Below are 26,731 nucleotides of genomic sequence, written 5' to 3'. Positions count from 1 at the left end.
GGAGTCATACGGAGCGCAAAGGTTGTGGCTGTTAAGGTCAATTCTAGGGTATCACTGGAATTCCACAAGGTTATGTCCGAGGCTCAACCAGCTTGAGCTGCTTCACAGGTGACCTTCCCTGCAACATAAGATCAGAAGTGGCAATATTCTCATTAGATTGCACAGTGTTCAGTACCGGCAGCAACTCAGATACTGAAGCAGTGAATATCTGCACGCAGCAAGGTCTGGACAACTTTCAGGCTTGGCTCATCTCCTGCAAAAGCAAATCTAACCAATTCCCTTAACATTCAATGGCATTTTCTTTGCTAAAATCTCCACCATCAGATACCTGGAAGTTACCATTGAGCAAAAACTTAACTGGGTCACCAATATTGTGGCTACAAGAGCAATCCCGAAGCTGGGATTGACTTCTCAGAGCCTGTCCACAATCTTTCAAGCACAAGTCAGGTGTCTGATGGAATATCCTCCACTTGTCTGGTTGGGAACAGCGCCAACAACTCTCAAGAAGTTCAACCCAATCCAGGACGAAGCAACTGACTTGATTGGCAGCCCATCCACAAACATTCACTCCCTCCACCACTGATGCACAGTGGCAGCAGTGTGTACCATCTACCAGATGCATTGCAGTAACTTGCTAATCCTCCTTCGACAGCACCTTCCAACTCATGACCTCTATCACTGAGAAGGACAGCTTCAATAAACACATGGCTCATCACCACCTGCAAGTTTCCCTGCAAGTCACGTCTCATCCTGACTTAGAACTACATCTCCGTCAGTCACAATCCTGGAACTCCCTTCCTAACAGCACTATGGGTATACCTACACCACATGGACTGCAGCAGTTCAAGAACGCAGCGCGCAACCAGTTTCTCAGTTGGCTTGGAAGAATGCTGGCCTTGTCACTGATGCTCACATCTCATATATTAAATATTTAAGAAAAAAAGATCATAGCCAGTGTCTGGGGGAATTGATTTGGATTATTTATTGAATTGCTGATTTTCCAGCATGATTGACCTCCAGGAGGAAGTCTCTATCTGCTTGGTAGTGCACCAGGTTTCTGAACACCTTATGTGCAGGTAAAATATGTTACCTAGAAAATTCATAGAATCCGATAGTGCAGAAGGAGGCCATTCAGCCCATCACGTCTGCACCGACCACAATTCCACCCAGGCCCTATTCCCATAACCCATGCATTTACCCTAGCTAGTCCCCCTGACACTAAGGGTCAATTTAGCAAGGCCAATCCACCTAACCTGCACATCTTCGGACTGTGGGGGGAAACCGGAGCACCCTGAGGAAATCCTCTGATCTGATTTTTGCGAGCTTTAGTTCTCTAGTCTTTGCTAATTATTTTACAAAAGGCTATATTACACAGACTGAATTAAAATGAATATTTTAAAAGAGCAACCTTTTACTTAGCTTTAATTGCTTGGTTTTGGATCTTTGCCAACTCACTACATCTGCACAATTCTGCTCCTCTGCACTGTCTTGTCAAAGGTGTGGGACAGAATTGATGGCCTCAGTTGTATCTGTGTGAACCCAGGGCTATATAGATGCCAAAGTAAATTGTCAAACGTCGGTACACTTTAAGAAAGAAAGACACGCGAGAAAGCAGGAGCAATATATAATCTAAATCTCGTAACTTTGATAGCCCTGTTTTTGCACCATATTTTTACAAATAGCCCTGATTATCAGAGAAGACCTATAGATATAATAAGGGGTGTAACCAGCTCAAAATGCAATTATCTTACTAATGTTCAAAAAATAAAACGAATATCTTCTTTTTTAGTTTATTACTTGGTGTCGTTGTGCTGTGTAACATCTCTGGTGAGAGCTTCCATTGCTGATCCAGGGCAGCTACCACAGAATCCGGAACTATCATATTCAGGTATGGCGTGGAATGCAGTTTCCTATCCATTGAGTGATATACATTTTGGACAATGTACTATGATCTTTTTGCAAATGTTGGTTTGAACCCACTGTGTGCTTCTCATGTATAACTCACAATGCTTCCATGACATTGCTTTCATCTTTTCTCATCGCCATCCCCTCGCTCCATAGTTTTATTCTTTCTCTCATCATTTGACATGGGGTGGCAGCACAGCAAAGATGTTTTGCTTCATTTCTTAACTTCTGATACATGTGCGTTGTGAAGACTATGTTGTATGACGTGCTTGTGCTGGAAATGGTGCAAGTACCCTGCAACAGAGTTTAAAGTATGCTTATTTTAATTTATGTCAGTTTAGCCGTTTTACAGAAACCTGGATTTATGAAAACAGAATTGTTAATATTCACTTAAATTGAGTAAAAATTGTGAATATGATTTTGTAAATACTGTTGCAAAATGAGTGATGCGACATTAGGAAGGATTGGAGCAAAAAGTATTGGATCATCTTAGTCTATCCCCCTCCTTACTAATCTCTAACCTTGTTCCCATTTAAATAATTATCCAGCTTCTCTTTGAAGAAATAAGTTAATTCCATCCAACTGGGAGTTTTTTGGATTAATTAGAGAATGGAAAAAAAGTATTTTTATGAATTTGAACTCTATGCTCTGTAGCTTTTTTGTCTCAGTCCAAGTCTAAGAACTTGCTTTAATTGACATCATTAATATTTATCTTTTATTCACCTGAATCTTCCACTTTTTCCACCTGGATCTTTTTAATGTAGGCTGCCGCATGTTTACAATTTTCCCATAGCTAAATCGTAGAATCGTCCCAGACGCGCTCTGAACCCTCACTAATAAAGGAAGGTACGAGTAATTACATGTATTATTCTGCATATGATCTCATACTGTGATTTTTTTTGCAAGGTTAAAGCAATTGGTTTTGGCTATAGAAGAACTCCACTATTTGATTAGCTTTGAGAACAACCACACATTGGGCCCGATTTTACCATTTTGAGTCTAAGTGCCGAATCTGGACGTAATACAGATCCGAGCCTGGAATCCTCTTTCCAGCGCGCCCATACGCTTTTTGCCGGCTCCAGTCTGATCCGTGCAGTGGGCGGGGCTTAGCGCTGCCGGACTGTTCGGAGCTCTGAACTGCACATGCGCAGTTCGAAAAAAATCTGAAAAAGCGCACCCGTGTCAGATCGCAGGTCTGAGGAATAGAAACGATGCCTTGACTTAAAATCATACCTGCGAGTAAATTTCTCACTCAGAATGACAATTATTTGTTAGTTTAAAATTATAACCTGTTCCTGTGCAAGCCACTCGGAAGCAATAAACACAGCTGCATGTATTTAACTACATTTGCAATTTGCATCATTCCTGCTGATCAGAAGTAACTTCTAATATTTCCACGATGCCACAAATCTGTGTTGTTAAACACAGATAATGAGTGGGTGCCGAAAGATTTCCATGGACTAGTCTGTCAGTCAGTGCTCCCACTGATCCATCCTGTACCAATATCTCTGTCCAGCTGCCTGGAAATCGTTGAGTCTCATCTGGAACAACTGAATTTGGTCGAATTATTTTTTTTGCCTTTGATGCTGAAATAAAAATCTCACCATTCACCGGACTCTGAAATGTCTCGCTGCACTTTACACTGGAGGCTGTCAGCTCTCTTCCAACTGGTCCGATGTTGGCCACTTCAGTCATTACTGCAGTTGAAGAAAAGTCTATGGTGACTGTATATTTCATCTAAAAGAATGCTGGCTTTTCACGCTGTGATATATGTGCGTTCAGTCTTTCTAGTTATGCCCCCTATTCCAGACATTAGATAAACATCCATCTGAGCACCCCATTCCAGACATTAGATAAACATCCCTTCTGAAGTTTTTGTGGAGAAGCAAGGTCACATGACCCAGGACACCTACCTTTTGGCCAGTTTAATAATACAGACCCCCCTGGGAGGCAGGCCCCCCTCCCAACTAGAAATCCATCTGAGCCCCCTCCTCCCCCCCCCCCCAACCAGAGATCCATCTGAGCCCCCTCCTCCCCCCCCTCCCCCAACCAGAGATCCATCTGAGCCTCCTCCTCCCCCCCCTCCCCCAACCAGAGATCCATCTGAACCTGCCCCCCTCCTCTGGTGGACGCCAGCGGAACGGTGTGAAGCCCGGTCACTTTAGCCGTGGCTCCAAGTCTGTGGCCAGGAAGGTGCAGGCTCTCGAAGGACTGAAGATGGTCGAGAAGGATGGTGGAGGGAGACCAACAATCGAGGCAGGTTGGGCGTGTGGTCTGCTGAGGGGGGCCTGCCTCCCAGGGGGGTCTGATCCCGGGGAGGCGGTGAGGGGGGGGAGGTCAGCAGGGGGTGAGGTGCTCTGCCGGGGGGGCGGGGTTTGCCTCCCATCGGGGGGATCTGCCGATCTGCCTCCAGGGGAGGGGGGTTGGTCTGCCGGGGTGTTTGGGGGGACGGGGGGAGGGGGGGGGGGCAGTCTGCCAGGGTGAGGTGGGTGGAGGGATTGCCACTGCTGGGGGGCGTGGGCTGGATATCGGGGCGCTCTGAGAAGGATGGTGGCCGCAGACTGACTTCACAAGGGCAGAGAGAGCTTCGGAGGTTCCCCTGCAGAATAGAAATCCACTTCGCACTTTTATTTAGCAGGTCGCTAAAAGCGCGGATCCGGATCGGGCCGTGCGGTGGTAAAGTGAGATTTGCTGGTAGAGCTGGACGCGCGGTTCATTAAATCGATTTAAATGCACGCTAATGCATTTAAATCGTCGGGCCGCCCGTTTCGGGCGCGAACCGGATCCGTGCCCGAATCGGGTGTCGGTAAAGTCGCGATTTGCTTGGATTCGAGTGCAGATCGCGTTAAAGGCCCGATGCCCGAATTTACCGCGATTTAGCGCCCGAAAATGGGCGCAAATTGTTGGTAAAATCGGGCCCATTGACTTAAAGTGTAGATAAAAATTATTTTGAATATAATGGTTTCTGTGCTGAAGTAGCATTTTGGAATCCACGTGTGATAGATGCAGAGCTCCATCTCAGCTGTAATGAGAAAGGATCCAATGTACCCATGTACCATGCTGATATTAGTTGGACTAATGTGAATTTAAATTTGACTTCAACAAATTGAGACCCAGGCATGGGACTGATTACTTAGCTCCCAATGCACTGTTGACGGTGTCCACATTTTTCTGGCCTTTCACATTCCTCAGCAGGAACAAGCTGATCTTACCCGAGTAGGAACTAGTGCTGACAATTTGTCTTCTGAGGAAAGGGGAAAGGAGATGTGGAGGGGACGGTGAAGAGCAATGGAATAAAAAATAGTCACTTTACTTGTGGGTCCCTCAATGTGCATGTCACAGTGACAATTGGAACGCTGGTCAGGTAGGTGCTCCTTTTAAATTTGGGGGACTTTTCCCAGTCTAAGCATTTTTGATGCCCGAATGAATTGGACACAAGGTTGGTGCAGAGGGTCCAAACATCCTCATTGCACTGGCACTTGTTGAGCCTCTGGTATTACAGGCTTTGAACAGTCATTATTTGTGGTGCCCATGTTTGAATCCATGGTCATGCAGAAAAATAGCACCCAACTCCATCCAGAGATATCACATTTCACTTTTAGTAACCAAAATTCAACTATGCATAGTTTTCAGATTCTGGAAATGTGTGTCAGTAGTATGCTCTGCTTGTTGTTTTATATATTGCTGTTGAAACCTTTATTTAGAATCTGAAAGCTGTGTGATTTTCCCCAAGGACTTGCCTCCTGTTTTTGATGGTTTCTGCATTAGCACGTGTAGAACGGTTATGGAAATCGCTACCCACAAAGTGGGGATAATTTTAACTCCCCAAATTTGGTGGATTTACCCCAACGCACCTTGAATCCATTTGTCTGGTTTTAATGTAGGTGGAACGGGAGAGGAGGGGCGTGCAATAAGGGTGACCAATTTGCTCTGAGGAGGCTGTTTGGCCTTTTTAAGGCAGCTGTGTGTCTTCATTTTTAAATGTTTCTATTTTTAACTTAACTTAGCTGGGCTTCCCGAGCTTCAGGAAGCCTAGCAGGTCCAGTAAAAGGAAGGGGAAAGGGCTTGCTACATTAAGGAAGTACATTGTCAGCACTGTTTATGGGCCTGGAACAGCAGGAGTCAGGGAAAGTAACATCGAGATAATATTACTGGATTAGTAATCCTGAGGCCTAGACTAATGCTCTCGATACACGAGTTCAAATCCCACTTTAGTAACTGGGGGAATTTAAATCTAATTAATAAATCTGAAACAAAATGCTGGTGTCATTAATAATAATCATGAAACTACCAGATCATTGCGGAAAAAAAAACAATTTGCTTCACTCATCGGTTCACGGTAAGAAATCTGCAATCTTTACGCAGTATGGCCAGTGCATGACTCCAGATTCACAATATTGTGGTTGACTATTAACCACCCTCTGCAATGGTGTCGCTGTTATATTGCTGTATTATTTGTAAAGAGTTAGTGACTAATTGTCACCCTCAAGTACACCCAGGGTGCCACATTTCCTGCTGTACTGCAGTCAGGTCTCAAGCAACAATGTATGGGTCCAGCAGCTTCCTTGTGAGCTGCAAGAAATATATTCAATGAAGCTTGAGTATTTTGAGTCTAATAGCGTGATTATTTTGTAGCTGTGGGAACCAGCCGACATAACAATATCAAACCGCTCAAGCTGTATCAAACCCCTTCCTAAAAAAAACACTGTGGATATACTTGCATCACGTGGACTGCAGTAGTTCAAGAATCCGGCTCACCACCATCTTGAAAAATTATGGATGGGCAATAAATTCTTGCCTTGCCAAAGATGTTCGCCTCCCAAGGTGAATAAAAATAAATGTCTGCCATGAAATTTTCCACCACCGCTAAGCAGACCTGATCCTGAGTTTCGTCAATGTGTGTGTCAATCTGCCAGGTGATTGGGAACACCTGTATTTCCAGCTTCTTTTGCAGAAACACCGCCGTCCCATGGGGTGACCCAGGGGCCCACAGGGACCCCAAGGGAGGAGGAAGGGCTCGAGCCCGTGCCGGGGCCTTCCACCCAGGAGACTGCAGCTGTGGCCACACCTTCCTGACACTAGGGTATCTCTTTGGAGAAAGGTTATACTTCGTTAAACTTTTGAGGTCAATGCTTCATCAGATACTCTTGTCAAAACGGCACGGTATCACAGTGGTTAGCACAGCTGCACCCCTGCCCCTCCCACCTTGGAGTCCTACAATTTCCTGCAACATTGTAACACCAGAGTGGTGGGGCTGGGTACGCTGTGTTAGCGAGTTTCTGTGGCAGGCCGGCGGGTGATGACGACTTGCTATGTGCTATTGTGATTATGCCCTGGTGCAAACTAGTCTGACTCCTACCTGAGCTCCACATCCACGCTGGCACCTAGGCCCACTTCTAGGTGGTGGGTAAGGGAGCACTAAACCCCAATACAGGGCTCTGGGGTGGGGGGGGGAGGGAATCTCTCATAGGTTCTGGAGATGCCATGGCAGATGTTGTAAGTCACGGCACGGTAGCACAGTGGTTAGCACTGCTGCTTCATAGCTCCAGGGTCCCGGGTTCGATTCCCGGCTCGGGTCACTGTCTGTGTGGAGTTTGCACATTCTCCTCGTGTTTGCGTGGGTTTCCTCCGGGTGCTCCGGTTTCCTCCCACAGTCCAAAGATGTGCGGGTTAGGTTGATTGGCCAGGTTAAAAATTGCCCCTTAGAGTTCTGGGATGTGTAGGGGTTAGAGGGATTAGCGGGTAAATATGTGGGGGTAGGGCCTGGGTGGGATTGTGGTCGGTGCAGACTCGATGGGCCGAATGGCCTCCTTCTGCAGTGTCGGGTTTCTATGATTCTATGATTCTGCACTGTAGGGTTTCTATGATCTATGACTGCCAGTGCATGCCACCCGCTGTAGCCAGTGAATTATTTGAGCGCCTTGATTTTCTCAGTAGCAGCGCATTGAGGGCCTCCCCCACTGACATCAACATGCAGGGTCTCTCAGGCGACCGTTGGAGTAACTACATCAACTGTGAGAGACAAACTGGAGACAAGTTAGTCACAGGTGTGGGGTGAAATAACATTTACTGTTGCCGATAACAGTGTCTTCAAAATAAATGAGAATATCAAAACATGTGAACTCGAGACTTTAAAGTGCCGAAATCTACCTAGTGTTGCCCTTCACCCGTGCCATCTTAGTGCCACTACAACTTCTTAACCTCACGTTGCCTACCACCACGTCTCGGTGCATCCCCAGGATGTACATCAGAGGTGGAGGTGGCCAGCTGTCTACCACGCTCCGTGACCTGCGATGCCCCTGGCGAGCGTCCTCTGAAGGGCCTGGACCTGGAGGGCCCTGGCCAGCTTTCAGGTGTCAGGGACATATTTATGACACTTTACTCATCCCGCTGCACCTGAGATACCCTGGTGTCAGGAAGGTGTGGCCACAGCCACAGTCTCCTGGCTGGAAGGCCCCGGCACGGGCTCGAGCCCTTCCTCCTCCCTTGGGGTCCCTGTGGGCCCCTGGGTCACTCCATGGGATGGCGGTGTTTTTGCAGTGAGCTCCAGAAGCTCCGGCATCACCTGGCCCTGTCAGTCCTGCAGGACAACCTGCGTTCTTGCCAGGGTGGTCGAGCCCTCTGTGATGGCCCTCTGAGTCGGGGGCCGCCTGTCAATGACAACAGGAAGTGCCTTCTGGGCCTGGGCCATGCTCTGCAGCCCCTCAGCCGTGGCCCTCTGTGACTGGGCTATATTCTCAAGGGCTGTTGCTGTAGCCCGCTGTGTCTTGGGGCTGTCCCACTGGGTCTCTTGCAAGTTCTGCAGCCTCTCACTCATGAGCCTCTGTGAGTGGGCCACGTTCTCAAAGCCTGCAGCCATAGCCCGCAGTGTCTCAGCACTCCTGCTGGGTCTCCTGTAAGCTCTCGAGCCTTTCAGCCATGGAATGCAAAATCTCAAGAAGCCTGCTGAGGCCCTCAGCTGTGGCCTGCGGTGACTCGGCTGTGGCCCCCTGGGACTCCACCGTGGCCTGCTGTGACTTGGCCACGCTTGGAACCTGCCACTCATGGTGAGGATCCCCTGCCCCAGGCTTTCCACTGTAGACGTCACCCTTGCAGTGTTGGCCTGGGAACCACGCTTGACAGGCATTAGCTGGTCCACCTGAAAGCTTTGGGACTCCTCCCAACAGCCTCGCAGTCGGTCCAGTGTGGCCCCTCCTGCATTCCCTGGCTCTGTTGCTGTATCTCCAGCAGCTGAAGGAGAAGTGATCATAGTGGCCCAGCATGTAGCCTGGGGCCAGCTGAGTCCTCGCCTCCGGCAGGCCCCCATGTGCCAGAGACATTGGACATTCCCTCCTCCACCCAATGTACATCAGTAGAAGCGCACCAGAGAGTGACCCAGTTGCCTCGCCACCAACTTGATCCACCGATGTGAGAATCTCTGGGATGGTAGGTTGCGAGGTGGAAGCTGAGGCGATCTGATGCCGGCCTCGGAGGTCCCTTCATCGGCTTCCTCTGAGGAGTTTTCCGAGCTGTCAGGGGCAGGATGGGTGGGAGCAGCAGTGGGGACCGCGATGCCAGATGGCCCAGGCACGTTGGGGTCCCTTCCTGCAACACAGAACACAAGGTTATGTGCAAGGGAAGGAGAGGAATCTGGTCTGCATAGTCTGCAACTTACTTGAGATTTCTCCAATAAGTGGAGGATTGGCATATGCTCACTTCTATTCTCCAGCCTGACCATGCTGTCGCTGATGGTCTGCATGCCCTCCTTCTCCTGCAAGCTCCAGTGCCCGCTCCTCAAAGGGGGTGAGGACTCAGAGCTCCGGCACACCACCCCCTGTCTTCACCCTCTCCTGACAATTATGGGTATTCTCCTGTGGGGACAGAAGGAACCATGTGAAATCTGGTGGAATGAGTCCTGCAGGCTTTCAGGGGATGGCCCTCAGAGGGCAAGGGTTGTGATACACTTGGGGGGGGGGGGGGGGGGGCGTGGTGGTGATGAGGGTGCCATGTGCCAGGGGGTTTGGGTTCAGTCATGTTGGGAGGGGGTGTCTCCGATGGGGGAAGAGGGAGGCTGTATTCAGCCTGGGGAGCTTCTGTCAGCAGAGCTGCTTTTTTCCTGCTTTTCCTGCACATGTGCAGTTTGTGGCTCCGATCTGAGCTGCAGGCTGTCTGACGAATTAGGCCCCTCCCACTGCCTCGAGCAGCTAGAAGTGGCCTAGCCCATATTTTCAAAGTCTAAGTGCATAAAATTGGGAGTGAAAACTCACCCGAAAAATGGATCAGCAACTCTCCCGTTTTCACGCTCACTGGACACTTAGAAAAAATCTCGTAAAATTCCATCCTATGAAAGCGCTGCTTCCCATAATCCTTGACTCCTTCGTTGGTCAAAAACCTGTCCAATTTAGCTTTGAATATATTCAATGACCCAGCGTCCACTACTCTCTGGGGCAGAGCATTCTAAGATTAATGCTCTTCTGAGAGAGGAAATTTCTGCTTATTTCCATCTTAAATGGGAGCCCCATATTTTGAAACTGCAAACCCTAGTTCTTGATTCCCAAATGGAGGGGAAACATCTTCTCAGCATTTCCCTTGTCAAGATTCCTCAGAACCTTCAATTTTTCAATTGCCAACCTGTCCTCAACCTACCTGTCCGTGGGGGTTAAACATTTCCCTGTGGTGTTAAATGCCATGACACACAATTTTTTCAAGAATTTAATGTATTGTTAGGTTCTGCCAGGGTCATTCAGCTCCTGACGTTGGGTTCAAACATGAGAAAAGAGTTGAATTCTAGAGGTGAGGAGAGAGTGACTGCCCTTGACATCAAGGCAGCATTTGACAAATGTGGCATCATGGAGCCCTCATGAAAGTGGAGTCAATGGGAATCAGGGGGTAAGCTCTCCACTGGTTGGAGTCATACCTAAAGGAAGATTTATTGTGGTTGTTGGGAGTCAGTCATCTCCGTTCCAGGACATAGCAGCAGGAGTCCCTCCGGGTTGTGTCCTGGGCCCATCTGAGCTGCTTCATCAATGACTTTCTTTCCATCCAAAGGTCAGAAGTTATTTTAGTCAGATATTTTAGTGAGGCGTTTGATAAAGTTCCCCATGGTCGGCTCATGAAGAAAGTAAGGAGGTGTGGGATAGAGGGAAATTTGGCCGATTGGATAAGTAACTGGCTATCTCATAGAAGACAGAGGGTGGTGGTGGATGGAAATTTTTCAGACTGGAGACCAGTTACCAGCGGTGTACCACAGGGATCAGTGCTGGGTCCTCTGCTATTTGTGATTTTTATCAATGACTTGGAGGAGGGGGCTGAAGGGTGGGTCAGTAAATTTGCTGATGACACCAAGATTGGTGGAGTAGTGGATGAGGTGGAGGGCTGTTGTAGGCTGCAAAGAGACATTGATAGGATGCAGAGCTGGGCCGGAAAATGGCAGATGGAGTTTAACACTGATAAGTGCGAGGTGATTCATTTTGGTGGGACAAATTTGAATGCGGATTACAGGGTCAATGGCAAGGTTCTGAGAAATGTGGAGGAACAGAGAGATCTTGGGGTTCATATCCACAGACTTCTGAAGGTTGCCACTCAAGTGGATAGAGCCGTGAAGAAAGCCTATAGTGTGTTAGCGTTTATTAACAGGGGGTTTGAGTTTAAGAGCCGTGGGGTTATGCTGCAACTGTACAGGACCTTGGTGAGACCACATTTGGAATATTGTGTGCAGTTCTGGTCACCTCACTATAAAAAGGATGTGGAAGCATTGGAGAGAGTGCAGAGGAGATTTACCAGGATGCCATCTGGTTTGGAGGGTAGGTCTTATGAGGAAAGGTTGAGGGAGCTAGGGCTTTTCTCTTTAGAGTGGAGGAGGATGAGAGGCAACTTAATAGAGGTTTATAAAATGATAAGGGGGATAGATAGAGTGGATGTTCAGAGACTATTTCTTCGGGTGAATTTAGCTGTTACTAGGGGGCATAACTATAAGGTTCATGGTGGGAGATATAGGAAGGATATCAGAGGTAGGTTCTTTACTCAGAGAGTGGTTGGAGTGTGGAATGGACTGCCTGCTGTGATAGTGGAGTCGGACACTTTAGGAACTTTCAAGCGGTTATTGGATAGGCACATGGAGCACACCAGAATGATAGGGAGTGGGATAGCTTGATCTTGGTTTCAGACAAAGCTCGGCACAACATCGAGGGCCGAAGGGCCTGTTCTGTGCTGTACTGTTCTATGTTCTATGTTCTAAGTGGGGATGCTCGCTGATCATTACAGTGTTCAGCACCATTTGCAACTCCACAGATACTGAAACAGTCCATTTCCAAATGCAGCGAGAGTTGGACAATATCCAAGCTTGGGCTGACACGTAGCAAGTAACATTCACACTACTCAAGTGCCAGGCAAAGACTGTCTCCAACAAGAGAGGGTCTAATTGTTGGCCCTTGACATTCAATGTCACTGTCACTGAATCCGTCACTATCAACATCCTGAGGGTTACCATTGACCAGAAACTGAACTGGACTAGTTATATAAATACTGTAGTTACCAGAGCAGATTAGAGGCTAGGAATACTGCAGCAAGTAACTCACCTCCTGACACCCAAAGCCTGTCCACCACCTACAAGGCACAATTAAGGAGTGTAGTGGCATACTCTCCACTTGCCTGGATGAGCGCAGCTCCAACAGCACTCAAGAATTTTGACACCATCCAGGACAAAGCAGCCCGCTTGCTCTTCCACAAACATTCATTCACTCCATCACCGATGAGTGGTAGTAGCTGTGTGTATCATCTACAAGATACACTGCAGGAACTATGTTTCTATGTTTTAACTCACCTCGGCTCTTTTGACAGCACCTTCCAAACCCACAACCACTACCATCTAGAAGGACAAGGGTAGCAGACACCTGGGAACATCACCATCCAGAAGTACCCCTCCAAACCACTCACTATCATGACTTGGAAATATATCCCCATTCCTTCACTTGCTGGGTCAAAACCTTGGAGCCCTGTTTTTGGTATCACTGTGTGTGGACCTACACCACATAGATTGCAGTGGTTCAATAAGGCAGCTCACCATCACTTTCTCAAGAGCAATTAGGGATGGGCAATAAATGCTGGCCTGGTCAGCGATACCCATATCCCACGAATGAATAAATGAAAATTTGTGAAAAGATAGTGGAAAGAGGAGTTTGCTCTCTTTTCTGATTTATGAGCCTCACCACAAATTAATATTTGGCCTCTTATTCATAGGCACAATAAGTGTCATTGAATTAACCATTACACAGAACAATAGTACCAATGAAATCTAACTTGCTTAGTGTGTAAGCGGATATGTTTCGATTGCAGCTTTTGAAGTAAGTTGCCATGACAATGAAATAGCTAATTTCCCAGTCAACTTCCTCCTCTCTGAATCCTCCTGAAAGGAGATCCGATTCCACAGGTATTGCATATTCAAATGGTCATGATTGCTGTGATCCGCGATTGCGGGTGGGCTGCTGTCGGCTGTCATTTGAACCTTATCCAGTTGATTTTTACATTCCAGGTAGAAGGAATTCTTGGCTGGAGAGTAAAATGCATGGCTGATCCAATCTTGTCAGGGTCTCACAGGATAATTGGGCTAAAATTACTCTGGAGTCTTGTCAGGTCACTTGGCTGTGGGATATTGCAGCAGTCAATTGGTTCCCAGCAGGGAGAGGCCAGCGAGAGTATGCCTTCCATCCCGGAAGCCTCAGCCGAACCCGTAATCCGAGGTCACCATTGCAAATGTCAAAGCAGCCTTTTGAAAGTCAACCCATGGAAAGCGACTGGCTCAGATTGGGTACACGGACGAGCACTCAGATCCTACGCAGGGGTTTTTGCAGACATCTTTCACCTCTCTTAACACCAGTCTGAGGTTTTGATCTTTTTCAAGAAGATGACTATCATCCTGGTACCAAAGAAAAGCCAGGTGGTATGCCTTAGTGACTATCGATCAGTGGCTCTGAAATCCATTATTATTAAGTGCTTCGAAAGGTTACTCATTGCACAAATCAATTCCAGCCTCCCAGATTGCCTGGATCCACTTCAGTTTGCCTATCTCCGCAACAGGTCCACAACAGAGGCCATCTCCCTGGCCCTATACTCAATCCTAGAACACCTAGGTTACAAAGACACCTATGTCACCTATAACTGAACTGGACTCAGAAACTCAACTGAACTCGCCACATAAACACAGTGCCTACAAGAGCAGGTCAGAGGCTAGGAATACTGCGGTGAGTAACTCACCTCCTGATCCCCAGAGCCTATCCACTATCGACAAGGCACAAATCAGGAGTGTGATGGAATACTCCCCGCTTGCCTGGATGGGTGCAGCTCCAACAACACTCAAGAAGCTTGACGCCATCCAGGACAAAGCAGCCCTGCTTGATTGGCATCACATCTACAAACATTCAATCCCTCCACCACCGACGCCCAGTAGCAGCAGTGTGTACTATCTACAAGATGCACTGCAGCAATTCACCAAAGATCCTTAGACAGCACCTTCCAAATCACAAACACATCCATCTAGAAGAACAAGGGTAGCAGATAAATGGGAACACCACCACCTGCAAGTTCCCCTCCAAGCCACTAATCACCCTGACTTGGAAATATATCGCCGTTCCTTCACAGTCGCTGGGTTAAAATCCTGGAATTCTCTCCCTAATGGTATTGTGGGTCAACCCACAGAACATGGACTGCAATGATTCAAGAAGGCAGCTCACCACCACCTTCTCAAGGGCAACTAGGGATGGTCGCAGCCAGCGACGCCCATGTCCCACGAATGAATAAAAAAAATCAGACTTCTATTTGTTGACTACAGCTCAGCCTTCAACACCATTATTCATTAAACTAATCTCCAAACTCCATGGCCTGAGGCTCGGCTCCTACCTCTGTGACTGGATCCTAGACTTCCTAACCCACAGACCGCAGTCAGTAAGGATAGGCAACAACACCTTCTCCATGATCATCTTCAACACTGGTGCCTCACAAGGCTGTGTCCTCAGCCACTTACTGTACTCCTTATAAACCTATGACTGTGTGGCCCAATTCCCCTCCAACCTGATTTTCAAGTTTACTGATGACACCCCGACCTCAGGTCGGACCTCAAACAATGATGAGACGGAGAACAGGAAAGAGATAGAGAATCCGGTGAACTGCTGCAACAACAATAATCTCTCCCTCGATATCAACAAAATAAAGGAGAGAGTCATTGACTTCAGGAAGTGTAGTGGAGGACATGTCCCTGTCTATATCAACGGGCCCCATGTATTTAGCCCACTAATCCCCCTAACTTAAGACACTAAGAGACAATTTAGCATGGCCAATGCACCAAACCAGTACAGCTTTGGAAAGAAACCGGAGCACCCAGAGGAATCCCACGCAGACATGGGGAGAACGAACAGACTCCAGACAGACAGTGATCCAGGCTGGGAATCGAACCCGGGTCCCTGGCGCTGTGGGGCAGCAGTGCTAACCACTGTGCCATTGTGCCATATTAAATTAATAACCAGTCACCAACTTACACAATAAACATGAAGCAACGCCAAATTGTGCAATCATAGGGTATTAATGTTGCACTCGTACTGACACTTCCTACATTGGAATATATATGTTTCAGGCAATCAGTGGAGATGCGAAGTGGCAGTCAGCTTGGTGATATAACTCCCAAGCACACTGAATCAATCAATCATCAATAAACAATATCATTGCGTGCGGTTGTGCAAAGTCGAGTATAACTTAGAGAAGCAACATTTAACGAAAGACCCACTAGACCACTGGGCCTACATCAACAAATTAATTTTTAACAAAATAAATTAAATGCACTTCCAGCATTAAAAGATTAGCTGCTGAAGAAACATTCTTCCTTTGTCACTAAGCTTAATTCAAGGTGCAATTGGCAGTTTAACCAGGATCTGTTGGGCTTTCCACTGTTACTAATATGGAGACCAGTCACTTGGGTCTCCTCAAAGTTGCTGTAACATCCTCAACCAATGGCTGATACTTTTGGTTATGTGAAGGACTTTCTAGACTGACTTCAACTTGCTCCTGACACAAAGAACCATTTACCTTCTGCTAGCTTGTAATCTTTTGCAATAGCTCTTTAGTGTTATAGGTTTAGGTCCAAGAATAATTTTATAACTTTGTGCTCTGACAAGGGGCTTTGTTCATCAGCAATACGTATCAGAAATCTGGGTGAATTCAATGCATGATACCCTGACCACTTGCAACCAAGACTCTTGGCCAGAACTGCAGAATCAGTCTTCCGGTATCACCAGCCCAAATCCAAGAGTAGGCAACTCTAATCATTAAATCATAAATCAACTACGGAGGAAGAATATCACAAAGCCACTTTAGGTGGCTGTTTCAATGAATTATCATTGTGGTTTAACAGGTTTTATTTCAACAGTTGCACATCATAATTCTCCTGAAGTTTTCAAACATCTAAAATATCACTGATGGCAGCAGCTGAGATCTGCACTGAATGTTGCATGAGTGTAAACAGAAGGCAGGGAGTCCTTAAAGAGCAGCCTGCCCTCCTGTAGGTTCAAGGATGCATTGAGTGAAGGTCCCCCACATTGGGAATCCTTACCACTGGTATGTTTCTTCAGGCTGGCATCATGCTTGGGCATCCTCTATTTCAATTGTGAACATAAACCACACTGAGGTTCTGCTGAAGATTGCTATCTTGGCTCTTTCTCTCATTAGTTTCAAACATCTGGAAATCTTTCATTGAAACTGGAAGCGTGTATATGATAAATAAAACTAACTCAAGTATACTATGTCAGGTTTGCACATATTGGTCAAATGTAGACTTTAGGAATTTTCTTCCAGCAATGCGTGCACTTACTGGGATGGTCATGACAAAATCATGGCACTCATCATGAAAACAGGATTATATATATATAAAACGAATGTTACAGTGAATACTATATTTTTAAAAACCATCCACAGAATTAAAATTATGTCTATCGACTCCCGCTACAATGAGTATATGTGTTGGCTCAGATTTTGCATTTTATGCAAAAAACAAAGCATACAACAAAAACATTTCAGACAGTGTCATTTAAAGCTTTCCCTCTAACAAATCTTTACACTTAACCAAAGCATGTGCGTCCTCCATGGTTCAGCCAGTGACGAGAGCTAGAATGCAGCAGGGGCAATTCTCCCTCTGTGTACGTGAACAGGCGGTGGAGTGTGGTGACTAGAGGATTTTCACGGTAACTTCATTGCAGTGTTAATGTAAACCTACTTGTGACACTAATAAATAAACTAAACTAAAAAAGTTATAAATTTTCCAGCCAGTCACACCGGCAGAATCTTCTGGCCCTACTGACAGTGCACTTCTGCCACAGCTTTTGCTGCAGCAGATGGTGGGGGAGGGGGGGTTCATTCAGTGGAAAACCCCGTTGACAACGGCGGCACCAGAAAATCTGGCCAATGGCGGGCCACCTCTGCCGTCACAGATCGGACGGGAAAATCTGTCCCATTGTGTACCATTCCAATGTAAAAGCTTAATTCACATAGAGACACATGTCACAAATTGACCAGAGGCAAGTATCATTCAATATGAACTGATGCAAGATACTGCAGAATATTAATATTCTGAATTGACGTTGTCATCTGAACCCATATTGTAAACTGTTTCTGAAATGGCATTTTTCATGTATGATGTATCTGAGATGTGTTGTTAGTAGTGTAGATACTCCATACCCTATTGCGACTTTTAAAAGTAAATTTTCATGTTAGTATGGTTTTGAAAGCTTTTGAAAATGGCTGGTTTGGAATTATACTTTTCTGTAACTTGGCAATTCTGTGGTAATATTACCAGATCCATGCTGTCCTGGCAAAAAAGATGTGACAGCGAAGCTAGCAGTTAAATGAGAATGGAGTCTGTATGTACTCTAAATGTACTCTGAAGTGAAAAAGAGCAGTTGGCGAAAAGGTAATGACAATGACACAATGATTTGATTTGCTATAATGGGAACAAGATTAGCTCAGATGGTAATGGATATTTTCCTGGATGATTTTTTTTCCTGGATACAGGCCAGGAAAGTGGCTAAAAGAAGCATATGGGATCCTGCGTTTTATAAACAAAGGCACAGAGAACAAAAGCAAGGAGCTTATGATGAACCTTTATAAAACATGGGTTCAACCTCAAAAGCTGTGTATTTTGTCCAGTTCTGGGCACCACACCTTAGGAAGAATGTGAAGGCATTATAGAACATGTAGAATGGATTCATGAAAAAGATTCAAGGATGAAAGAATTCAGTTGGGTGGGTAGATTGAAGGAGCTGGGGTTTTTCTGAGAGATGAGACGATTGAGCTGAGATTTGATTGTGGTAGACTAAATAGAATCCCTACAGTGCAGAAGGAGGCCATTTGGCCCATTGAGTCTGCACCAATTCTCTGACAGAGCATCTTTACTCATGCCCACCCCCCTGCCCTATCCCCGTAACTAATCCCCCGAATCTACACAACTTGGGACACTAATGGGCAATTTAGCATCCACCTAAACTACACACAGTAGAAACCAGAGCACCCAGAGGAAACCCACGCAGACACGGGGAGAACGAGCAAACTTCACACAGACAGTCACCCGAGACCCAGAATGGAACCTGGGTCCCTTGTGCTGTGAGGCAGCAGCGCTAATCACTGTGCCACCGTGCCGCTATCGTGCTGCCGCGGGGCGGCACGGTAGCACAGTGGTTAGCACTGCTGCTTCACAGCTCCACGGACCTGGGTTCGATTCTCCGGCTTAGGTCACTGTCTGTGTGGAGTTTGCACATTCTCCTCGTGTCTGCGTGGGTTTCCTCCGGATGCTCCGGTTTCCTCCCACATTCCAAAGATGTGCGGGTTAGGTTGATTGGCCATGCTTAAATTGCCCCTTAGTCTCCTGAGATGTGTAGGGATTAGTGGGCAAAATATGCAGGGATATGGGGGTAGGGCCTGGGTGGGATTGTGGTCAGTGCAGACTCGATGGGCCGATTGGCCTCTTTCTGTGCTGTAGGGTTTCTATGATTTCTATGACTACTCCTTGTTCAAGTATGCCCAAGCTGCATGCGATTTCATTCTCTTATTCCTCCTAATATGTCAGATGTTGTGAGTGTAACGTTAGTTATCCTCAAAATATGTTGAACCCAATTTCAGTCCTTGCCTCTACATGGGCTGACCAGCTGCAATAATTTCTGAGAAAAGTAGTCTGCATTGCAGAAATTTGTAAGACTCTTTTTAGGATGTTCTTCTATTGTTTGTACTTAGCACCTTGATGTCATTTTCCCTGAGTCAGTTCCTCAGAGAAGATCTATTTTGGTGATTGTGTAGTCATCTACAAGGGAGACATGGTCTAGCAATCCAAGTTGAATTTTCTGGATGCTGATCTCCATGCTGTTGAGCTCGATGGGGGACCTAGTTATTTGTGCTTTTATCCTACTATCAGATTTTCGTGATGGGCCTTGTGTGTCATTGGTGGAAGTGTTCTGGAGCTTTGATGTGGTACCGATAACAAAGCCAGGATCCAGTGCCATACAGCAAGGTAGTCAGGACAATGGCCTGGTAGAGTTTGATTTAAGTCTTCACCTTAATGCCATGCTGTTTCCAGACTCGATCATGAAGTCAGTCATAGGCAGAACTTGCTTCCTGAATGTATACATGAATATCTTCATCATTAATGGCATCCCAAGAGAGCATAGTACCAAACTATGAGAATTTTTCTACCTGTTAAAGTTCTTCCTGTTAGCAATATATGTGCTAATGACTTGTGACAGCAATGCTCCAGAAAGATATAAATATTTTCATCATCTTCAAAGTTATGGTAGAATTTCACTATCTGTTTATTAGACAGGGATTTGTGGAGTTCAATTTCCTTTTCAATCTTCAATCAACTCTTCAAGTGTTCCTTTACTGCCATGCTTATGGAAGCCACCAGAGTCATGCCTGCAGGCATCAATGTTCAGTTCAATTCAGCGAAGCTTTTTCATTTGCCAGTGTCACTGAGACAGTAAGAGGAGATTAGCTGAAGGTGTTCAAAATCATGAGGGTTCTACAGAGTAGAAAGAGAGAAACTGTTCCCATTGGTGGAAGGGTCAAGAACCAGAGGGCACGATTTAAGGTGATTTGTAAAAGAACCAACAACGACATGTGCAAACTCCACACTGTCTGTGTGGAGTTCGCACATTCTCCCCATGCCTGTGTGAGTTTCCTCCGGGTGCTCTGGTTTCCGCCCACAATCCAAAAGACATGCTGGTTAGATGCATTGGCCATGCTAAATTTACACCAGTGTCTTGGGGGACCATATGATTAGGAAGTGTGCCCAGCTACTTGAGCTGGAACTCCAGGCTGTCGAGCTTGAAGGTGAAAGGAGTAGCTATGGAGCCTTATGAAGGCTGAGTGTTTCCTGGATTGTACATTCCCGGAGGTGGCCATTCCACAGGTCAGGATAGTAACTACAGTAAGTAGTCTCACAACACCAGATTAAAGTCCAACAGGTTTATTTGATAGCATTAGCTTTCAGAGCACTGCTCCTTCATTAGGTGAGTGCAGGATTTGTTTCACCAACAGGGTATATATAGACACAAACTCAATTACAAGGTAATAGTTGGAATGCGAGCCTGAACAGGTAATCAAGTCTTTACAGGTACAGACAATGCGAGTGGAGAGAGGGTTAAGCACAGGTTAAAGAGATGTGAATTGTCTCAAGCCAGGACAATTAGTGAGATTTTGCAAGCCCAGGCAAGTCGTAGGGGTTACAGATAGTGTGACATGAACCCAAGATCCCAGTTGAGGCCATTCTCATGTGTGCAGAACTTGGGTATCAGTTTCTGCTTGGCGATTCTGCATTGTCGTGTGTCTTGAAGGTCGCCTTGGAGAACGCTTACACGAAGATCAGAGGCTGAATGCCCGTGACCGCTGAAGTGTTCCCCGACAGGAAGGGAACACTCCTGCCTGGTGATTGTCGAGCAGTGCCCATTCATCCGTTGTTGTAGCATCTGCATGGTCCCGCCAATGTACCATACCTCGGGACATCCTTTCCTGCAGCGTATCAGGTAGCCGAGTTGCAAGAGTATGTACTGTGTACCTGGTGGATGGTGTTCTCATTTGAGATGATGACATCCGTGTCGATGATCCGGCACGTCTTGCAGAGGTTGCTATGGCAGGGTTATGTAGTGTCATGGTCACAGTTCTCCTGAAGGCTGGGTAGTTTGCTGCGTACAATGGTCTGTTTGAGATTGCGTGGTTGTTTGAAGACAGGTAGTGGGGGTGTGGAGATGGCCTTGGCGAGATGGTTGTCTTCATCGATGACATGTTGAAGACTCCAGAGAAGATATCGTAGCATGAATACTCATTAACGTGAATACTCATTAGGGTAAGATTGCTTAAAATTGCACTTTACCTTCACTGTAAAGTCAAAGGTGCATGGGGATCCCATCATGGCACCCAGTTAATCATTGTTTAAAGGTGGTGTGAGTTGTGCAGTTGTGTGTAAGGGCATCATTTCTTCTTCTTTAGTTCTACAGTACAAGGGAGAGGTGCAGGAGAATGGCAGCTTGCATGGAGGCACGAGACCAGCAAGGGTGAGTCCGTAGTGTTGAGGGTTGGGGGTTGGTATGGGGTGAGGGACATGGAGGAGTAGAAGAGGGATTCAGGTAGGGCAGAGGGTGGACTTGGGAGTTTGAAGATGCAAAATTGAAATGGCCGGGCCTAGTGTTTATTTATTAGTGTTACAAGTAGGCTTACGTTAACACTGCAATGAAGTTACTGTGAATATCCTCTAGTCGCCACACTCTGGCACCTGTTCGGGTGCACTGAGGTAGAATTTAGCATGGCCAATGCACCTAACCAGCACGTCTTTTGGACTGTGAGAGGAAACCAGAGAACATAGAGGAAACCAATGCAGGCATGGGAAGAATGTGCGAACTCCACACAGAGAGTGACCGAAGCTGGAATCGAACCCGGGTTCCTGGCGCTGTGAGGCACCTGTGTTAACCACTGTGCCAACGTGCCACCCTATGGTGGAAAGATGGTGGGTTCAGTCAGTCAAGATAAGAGAATGAAGTGGCACAGGGCAGTATCAACACTGTCCAAATGTGGGTCTAACTCAGAAGAGCTTTGAGTCCAACTACAACATATCATTCATTGCTGAAATAAGGGATATGCTGCCAAACCTTTTCATCTTGCACTCATCAGAAGAGGTTTGCAAGAATATCAAATCCAAAGGAAAAAACAACAATTTATACTGCAGGAGAGTGCTGGTTGATTGGCAGGAGGACACTGACTGCGAGCTGCATTAGATATCAGTATTCCCTGTTGAGAATGACCTTGGACAATGTTGCCTACAATGCATAGAAGGGAGAGCGAACGGAGCCTGCCAGTTCAACAAGGTGATGAGTACAACACTAGACATTAAGAATGAATGAAAAAAACACCACATTGGGCACTGAGCCATGACTGACATGAAAGAGAAAGGAATTGAGGGGTGTGTTGATGAATTAAGGTGCAAGCAAGCTCATATGACAATGTACATTTGTTGGATTGGCTATAAAATTCTATGTGATTGCTGGCATTATTCAGACATATATCTAAAGCTCATTTTCTCACATCTCACATCTCATTCTCACATCAGTGACCTCTGCAAGTGACTCATCCAGGGCGGGAGGATGAGGGTGAGATGATGTGAGAAGTCAATTGGTGGAAGTAGAGTTAAAACTAAAAAGGGGAAGTTGCTGAATTATTTTTGGTATTACTTAAATAGAAGCATGAACATGGTTTGATTAACTGCTTAACTGTTGCCCTTCCCTAACTTAGCGTCAGGAGAATCAATCTTCAAATATCTTCTTATTTCTTGGGGATCCTTTGAGCCTGTTCTTCATTACGACATTGCTGTATTTATTCTTTCACTAGTTTTAAGGGTTAAGAAATTACCTTCTTTTTGAAATATAATCATTTCAGATATCCTGACAAGAAAATGGCTTAACAGACAAATGAGAGGCTGCTGCCTCAAGTTACCTTATCATCTTGAGTGGTTGAAAAGATAATTTGCCTGACATTCAAAAAAGGTCTTTTTAAGCTTCAGGAGAATTCTACCTTTGAAAGCCCGCAGATTAAAATGAGCTTTGTGGAAGTGGGGTAGGGTTTTTAGGAATGTAGCTGAGTTGCTGATTTTCAGCAGAGATAATAGAAATGAGTTCCTTGAAGTTAATTTATAAGCCGCCATTACCCCACTCCTCAAAAAAAACCCTTCACATACCATCTATCCCCCCATCTCTAGCCCTACCCTTCCCTCTCCAAAGTCCTTAAATGTGCCATCACCCCTCCAAATCAGTGTACACCTTAAATCCCATGTTTGAATATGTCTATGATGTGGAGATGCCGGCGTTGGACTGGGGTAAGCACAATAAGAAGTCTCACAACACCAGGTTAAAGTCCCACAGGTTTATTTGGCAACACTAGCTTTCGGAGTCTCATCAGGTGAGTGAGGACTTGTGTTCACAAACAGGGCATATACAGACTCAAACTCAATTTACAAGATAATGGTTGGAATGCGAGGCTTTACAGATAATCAAGCCTTAAAGTCTGCAGCAGGAACAAAGTGGCAACAATAGCATCCTACGCACCTGTGGTAAATGATGCTTCCTCATCCTCCTCATCCTGTCTGTAGCCTTTGTTATGTTGACCACACCAGTCTCCTCCCACACCTCTACACCGATATCCGGCTGGGTGCAAATGCACTCATCTGGCACCATTTGTATATATCCACTTCTAGCTAAACATAGCAATATTGTCTCTTCCTATCATTAGAGGGCCAAGTTGGCTGAGCAATTCAATCAGCCCCCTTCTCCACTCTATTCCTTTAGCCCTGCAAGTTCATTTCCCTCAAATGCCCATCCAACTTTCTTTTGAAGTCATTTATAGTCTCTGCTTTCACTCGTGGGCAGCAAATTCCAGAACATGAGAACACAAGTGCGGCACGGTGGCACAGTGGTGAACACTGCTGCCTCACAATGCCAGGGACCCGGGTTCAATTCCTGTCTTGGGTGACAGTCTGTGTGGAGTTTGCACATTCTCCCCATGTCAGCGTTGGTTTCCTCCAGTGCTCCAGTTTCCTCCCACAGTCCAAAGATGCGCAGGTTAGGTGGATTGGACATAAGTGTCCAAAGATGTGCAGGTTTGGGGGATTAACCATAGCAAATGTGCAGGGTTATGGAGATGGGGTGGCGGGGAGAAGCTGGATGGGATTCTCTTTCGAAGAGTTGATGCAGACTCGATGGAAGAGATGGCCTCTTTCTCCACTTTAGGGATTCCATTAGCAACTGCATAAAAAATGTTCTTTTTTACTTCTGAAATCTTTTTCTGAAAACGCTAAACCTGTTCCTTTAACAAAGAACAGTACAGGAACAGGTCCTTTGACCCACCAAGCCTGTGCTGACACATTATGCCTTTCTAAACTAAAGACTTTTTGCCTCTATGCGGTCTGTATCCCTCTATTCCCTGCCTATTCATGTATCTGTCAAGATGCCTCTTAAACGTTGCTATTGTATCTACTTCCACCACCTCCTCTGGCAGCGCATTCCAGGCACTTACCACCCTCTGTGCAAAAAAAACTTGCCTCTTGCATCTCTCCTTTAAACTTTCTCCCTTTTACCCCCTTATGGTGCAAGCAGTCAGGAGTGCTGGAGGTAACCTAGATGCTGAGCCCCAGGCTCATGACAAACCAGCATAATCAAAGAGCCCACTCATCCCGGACATACTCTCTTCCAAAGGGAAAAAGATACAAAAGTCTGAAAACCAGCCGACTTAAGAATAGCTTCTTCCCTGCCGTCTCCAGGCTGTTGAACGGTCCTATCACATCTTATGCTGATATTTCTCTTCACCCTACCTGTGGCTGCAACACTATATTCTGCGCTCTATCCTTTCCTTCTCCCATATGTACTTCATGAATGATATGCTTTGCCTGGAACAATGCTTTTCATTGTGTCCCAGAACATGCGACCATAAATCAAATCAATCAATCAGAAACATCCCTGTTACCTGAGAGTGTCAAGAGGATATGGCTGCTTCCCACCTACCTCACAATGCTCCTTTAATTGTGGTCGCACACGATCTGCACATTTATGGAATGGTATCATTTGTAGCAGCTTCCCTGCTGGTGCTTTGATGGCGACAAGAATACAAATCAATGACTCTAGCTCAGAATTGGAGACTTCTGTGGAAGGCCCCAAGGAGAAGGCCCTGTTGGAGGCTCAAACTTCTGGGGTAGTTCCCATGGAGGTCAGTGTCAGAGCTTGCATGGGATCCCGAAGTGCACCTTGGGTCTGGTCTCTGGCAAGCTGCGCCAGTTTAATATCTGATATCTTTTATTGTCTGGCAGGTAGTGCTGAAGCCAGTATGTTTGACATTGCTAGATTGAGAGAGATGCAGGGTTTAGAGAGCGTTCTTTTTCAAAGCTGGGTCAATTGCATGATCTTTGTGCCGTTGAATGATTTCCTACAGGAAAGGCTCGTTTACTACAGTGGTGCTGTGAATATTTGCTTTTCCAATGATGAGCCAGCTCTGTACCACTCTGGGAATAGGAAAATTGTGCACGGAGAGGAGAAACCATGGAAACATTCTCTTCAAAACTTGGACTTCAAGAAGAATACCTAATTAGTGTAATTTGATCATGCTGGTTAGAAAGGAAAGGTGGTTGCCTCAGCTTTAATAGATTATTTCCTTCAAATATCAGTTGCTATTTGTAACTTTAATCTGCGCCTATGGCGAGATAACGATGCATTAAACTATACTTGCTCATAGTACATCGTACTTTTAGAAACTTTGGGCCCTATTTTACCATTTTGATTCTATGTGCTGGGCGGACTTAAATCTGGGAGTGTTTCAGATCTGACTTTTAGACCTGTTCTCAGGTACCCCAATATGCACTCTGCCTGACAAAAATTCAGCAGTTCTGAATCACGCTGCAGAAGCGGGGCTTATTGCATCTGAAATCCTGCAGCTCCGATTGGAGCCTTCAACTGCGCATGTGAAGAAAAAAAAATACTCCCCTGCCACATCGCTCCTGGGCCAGATAATGCCTCCCCCTTGGCCCCCACAGACATTGCCCCACCCCCACAAAATAACTGTCCGCCTTTTCCCCCCACCCTCCCGCTATCCAGACCGATCGCGGCCCCATGCCCCCCTACCCCTCTCCGATCACATGCAGAATGGTAGCGGATCCTCCCCCCCCCCCCACCGATCGCAGACAGGGCGACAGCGGACCCACCCTTCCCCCCCACCGATCACATGCAGAGTGGCAGCAGACATCCCGTGACCCCATCTCCCCAACAGGGAACCATCTGACCCGCCTCTCTTCCCCCCACCAGAGAACCATCTGACCCGTCTCCCTTCCCCCCACCAGAGAACCATCTGACCCGCCTCCCTCCCCCCAGCAGAGAGCCATCTGGCCCACCTCCCTCCCCCCACCAGAGAGCTATCTGACCCGCCTTCCCCCCCCCCCCCACCAGAGAGCCATCTGACCCGTCTCCATCCCCCGACCATAGAGCCATCTGACCCAACTCCCTTCCCCCACCCCCCCACCAGAGAGCCATCTCCCCCCCCCACCACAACCACCGATCTGAGTCAGAGAGTTGCCAGAAGCTCTGAACTTACCTCCTCAGAAGCTGGAGTGTCCGAATCGGACCTTTGCGGACCATGTCTGTTTCATGCCGAATCTGGACGGGCGAACTCAGTGGTAAAGGGGGAAGTGCCGATAAGTTTGGGCGTGCAGCCAATTAAGTCAATTTAAATGCATGCGGTCCAGGCGGTGGCCATTTTCAGCGATTGGTCAAGGGGGAGCGGGCACGGAGATGGG

General features: G+C 46.6%; 1 protein-coding gene across 3 annotated transcripts in view; it reads left to right on the top strand.

Annotated features, from left to right (window-relative positions):
* Positions 1–26,731, top strand: part of zdhhc21 (zDHHC palmitoyltransferase 21) — a 109,962-nt gene that overhangs the window by 16,388 nt on the left and 66,843 nt on the right. For all 3 annotated transcript variants that reach the window (XM_078215346.1, XM_078215347.1, XM_078215345.1), the window contains one exon: positions 1,790–1,888. In XM_078215346.1, the coding sequence (XP_078071472.1) occupies positions 1,790–1,888 (99 nt within the window). The remainder of the gene's footprint in view (positions 1–1,789; positions 1,889–26,731) is intronic.

Source organism: Mustelus asterias, chromosome 6 (assembly GCF_964213995.1).
Source record: "Mustelus asterias chromosome 6, sMusAst1.hap1.1, whole genome shotgun sequence".
NCBI lineage: Eukaryota > Metazoa > Chordata > Chondrichthyes > Carcharhiniformes > Triakidae > Mustelus > Mustelus asterias.
This window is presented reverse-complemented; position numbering and strand designations above follow the sequence as displayed.